Here is a 2,971-nt window from a genome sequence, read left to right on the forward strand (position 1 = left end):
TTATTAAGCATTTATAGTAATCATGCATTTGATTGCTGCAACTATCAACGTGATGAAAAGACCGGTACAAGGAATTAAGTAAAGAATCATAGAATTCGCCACTCTTCCAGTACAAGTTATAGATTTTCTTTCTTTCATATTCTGGGAAAATTTGATTCAATAGAATTCTTAGAAACTGATTAATCATTTTATTAAAGAAAAAAATCAGATGTGGCATTTTATTTAAGCGTGACTTGCTCATGGATCATCTAACACAGGCATACAATGAATGATCAGCATTGTGCTATTTTTTCACAAACTAGCAGTTTAACTTTCAGGAGGTTTTAAGTTGAGGAGAAACCCACCCTTTCTCTGAAAATGTCTTTTTAAGCAGAATTTTAGCGTCACTGGCTACTTTATCCAGCATATAAAGCTGCAAAAATAAGGTATTTCTGAAGTAAAAACCCATAGCAAGGAGGCCTCCATTAGCTGAACAGAATTTTTCCACCCATTGTAAAAATCCTTTTGATGCTGATTCATTTTTCTCTTTTTCCAACAAACGTGGAGATTCAATGACTGACTTGAGTTGCTCCACAGGAACTTTCGAATAGGTAGCTAATTTTTGCAAAGATGCATCATCCACCCCAAAGAGGGCTCGGTATTCATTTAAACTATTCTCCACCTTCTTTTTATCATAATCGCTGGTGATACCAAATGGCAAGGTAGCCCACAACGCATTTTTGAATGCTTCTAGCCAGACCTTCTGTTTCAGAGAATCTCTTTTACTTTCAATGACTTCCTCAGTAACGTTGGGCAGGGAGAGCATAAAAATATGACGCTTTTGAGTAGAGAGATCATTTAGGATTTTGTTCATCAGGATTGGGACGTCATACTCAAACACCTCATCGCTGGATATCAAGAAGATTGGGGGTTTCTCCATCTTAATCTGTCTAAAATCTTGCAGACAATTGTTTCGAATCTGCTCCAGGAATTTTTCTTGGTCAAAGGTTTTTGGTTTCTGTTTCTGTTCACTCTGTAAATCGATGTCTATCTTGGATCTAACGAAATAGAAATGTTTTCCCAAATCTTTGATTGCCTTGGCAAGTTGTACATCAGTATCCTTGAAGCGTGTGGAAGAAATGATAATAAAGAAGTCATATTCGCCAAATTTGACTTTCTTTAAATACTCCTGTGGTGGGAAACTAGTGGTCCCAATGCCGGGCAAGTCCCAAAATATCACAGTGGGAAACTTTGGGTGCTGGTATTTAGTCGGCTCCATGGTTGTCTCTACCACACCAGTGTCAGCTGATTGCTCGTCTCCTGGCTTAACACCTCGAAGGGCGTTGATGAAACTAGACTTCCCTGAACCAGACTCTCCAGTCACAGCAATGTTCAGAGTGGCATTCGTAACTTTCTTCAATACAGAATTGATTATAACACCCATGCTGTCAGTGTGCCCTGCTTCCAGTTTTGATGTGATCAGTTTGATAGTTTCCTCAGAGATGATTTTGTTTATCATATTGAAATTTGTAAAATATGTTTTCATGCTAGAGGCCAAATTTTCAGTTTCGTCAGTATCAGAAGAAAACAATTGACCCATGTTGCAGAAAGGACCTAAAGGAAGGAAGGGAGAGGGAAGTTAAGAAAGAAGGCTCTATACTGGAAAAAGGCCTTTGGGATTTGCTCTTATCTAAATACCATTTTCAGTATGTCCTAACATAGTTTTTGTATATTTTAGTCTTATCCTATTTAAATATTATGGGAACTATCTTTGTGTGTGTGTGTGTGTGTGTGTTCAAAATATATGTGTACATTTTAAAAAAAAACATTTTATTAGGGGCTCATACAACTGTTATCCCAATCCATACACACATCAATTGTGTAAAGCGCATTTGTACATCGTTTCTCAAAACATTTTCTCTCCATTTAAACCCCCGACATTAGGTCCTCATTTTCCCCCTCCCTTCCCGCTCACCCCTCCCGCATGAGCCCTTGATAGTTTGTAAATGGGTATTTTGTCATATCTTGCCCTGTCCGACGTCTCCCTTCACCCACTTTTCGGTTGTCTGTCCCCCAGGGAGGAGGTCACACACATTTCCATGTAATCGGTTCTATGGGAACTATCTTATGGAAATTTAAATCTTATACACAAATGGAAGGAGAATACTCAATAAATCGGTGTGTCCTTTGGCCTGTTCAGCAATCATCAATTCATGCCCGGTCCTTACTCATCTAAGCTCCACTGAATTCATTTAAAGAAAATCCAAGATAACCTATCCTTTTATCCATAAAGACTTCAACTTTTAACTGTAGAAAATAAAATATGTTAATTAGTATAACCTCAGTACTATTATCACATTTAAAATTCAACCAAAATACCTGTCATCAACATTCGATCTGTGATTAAATTTGTCCTACTGCACGTAGATTCCCTCCCACCCACCCCTTTAAAAAAAAAAACACTTTTATTGGGCACTCTTACATCTCTTATCACAATCCATAAATTCCTCCAGTGTGTCAAGCACATTTGCACATTTGCTGCATCATCATTTTCAAAGCATTCTCTTCCCACTTGAGCCCCTGATATCCGCTCACCCTTTAAAAAATAATTTTGGCTAGAATTAAGATGCAAAAAGAAAAACCTCCCCCCAAAAACCCACACACTGTATTTTGGTGAGACATATCCTAGATGGCATTAATTTTGTTTTACACGGGCACCATTCTTGACTTTGCAACCCATGTTCCTTAGTAATATTCTCGCAGGAATACTAATCAAAATTATATCATACAAAGCTTGTCCATTCCTCCCCAGAAGCACTTAAATTCGCTTCTTGCTTGGTCCAGGAAGCTGCTCTCATTGTGCCTGTGTGCTGCTCCTGCTGCCCTATCTGCCAGCACTACCTCTCCATACAGGGATCTCAGATGCACTTTGCTCTTGGCTCCTTTGCTGATAGTTGTGAAATTCTTCTTCCTGCTTCTGAGATGGCTTATT

At 38.5% G+C, this 2,971-nt stretch overlaps 1 protein-coding gene across 1 annotated transcript; it reads right to left on the minus strand.

The window, feature by feature from the left end:
* Nucleotides 1-313: 313 nt before the first annotated feature.
* On the minus strand, nt 314-1,579 carry LOC115873533 (interferon-inducible GTPase 1-like). The gene has a single exon (XM_030888757.1). The coding sequence runs from the start codon at nt 1,577-1,579 to the stop codon at nt 314-316; it is 1,266 nt and encodes a 421-aa protein (XP_030744617.1).
* Between the last annotated feature and the right edge of the window lie 1,392 nt (nt 1,580-2,971).

Source organism: Echinops telfairi, unplaced genomic scaffold (assembly GCF_000313985.2).
Source record: "Echinops telfairi isolate 266 unplaced genomic scaffold, ASM31398v2 ScPeMD7_7469;HRSCAF=8507_0, whole genome shotgun sequence".
NCBI classification, from domain to species: Eukaryota; Metazoa; Chordata; class Mammalia; order Afrosoricida; family Tenrecidae; genus Echinops; species Echinops telfairi.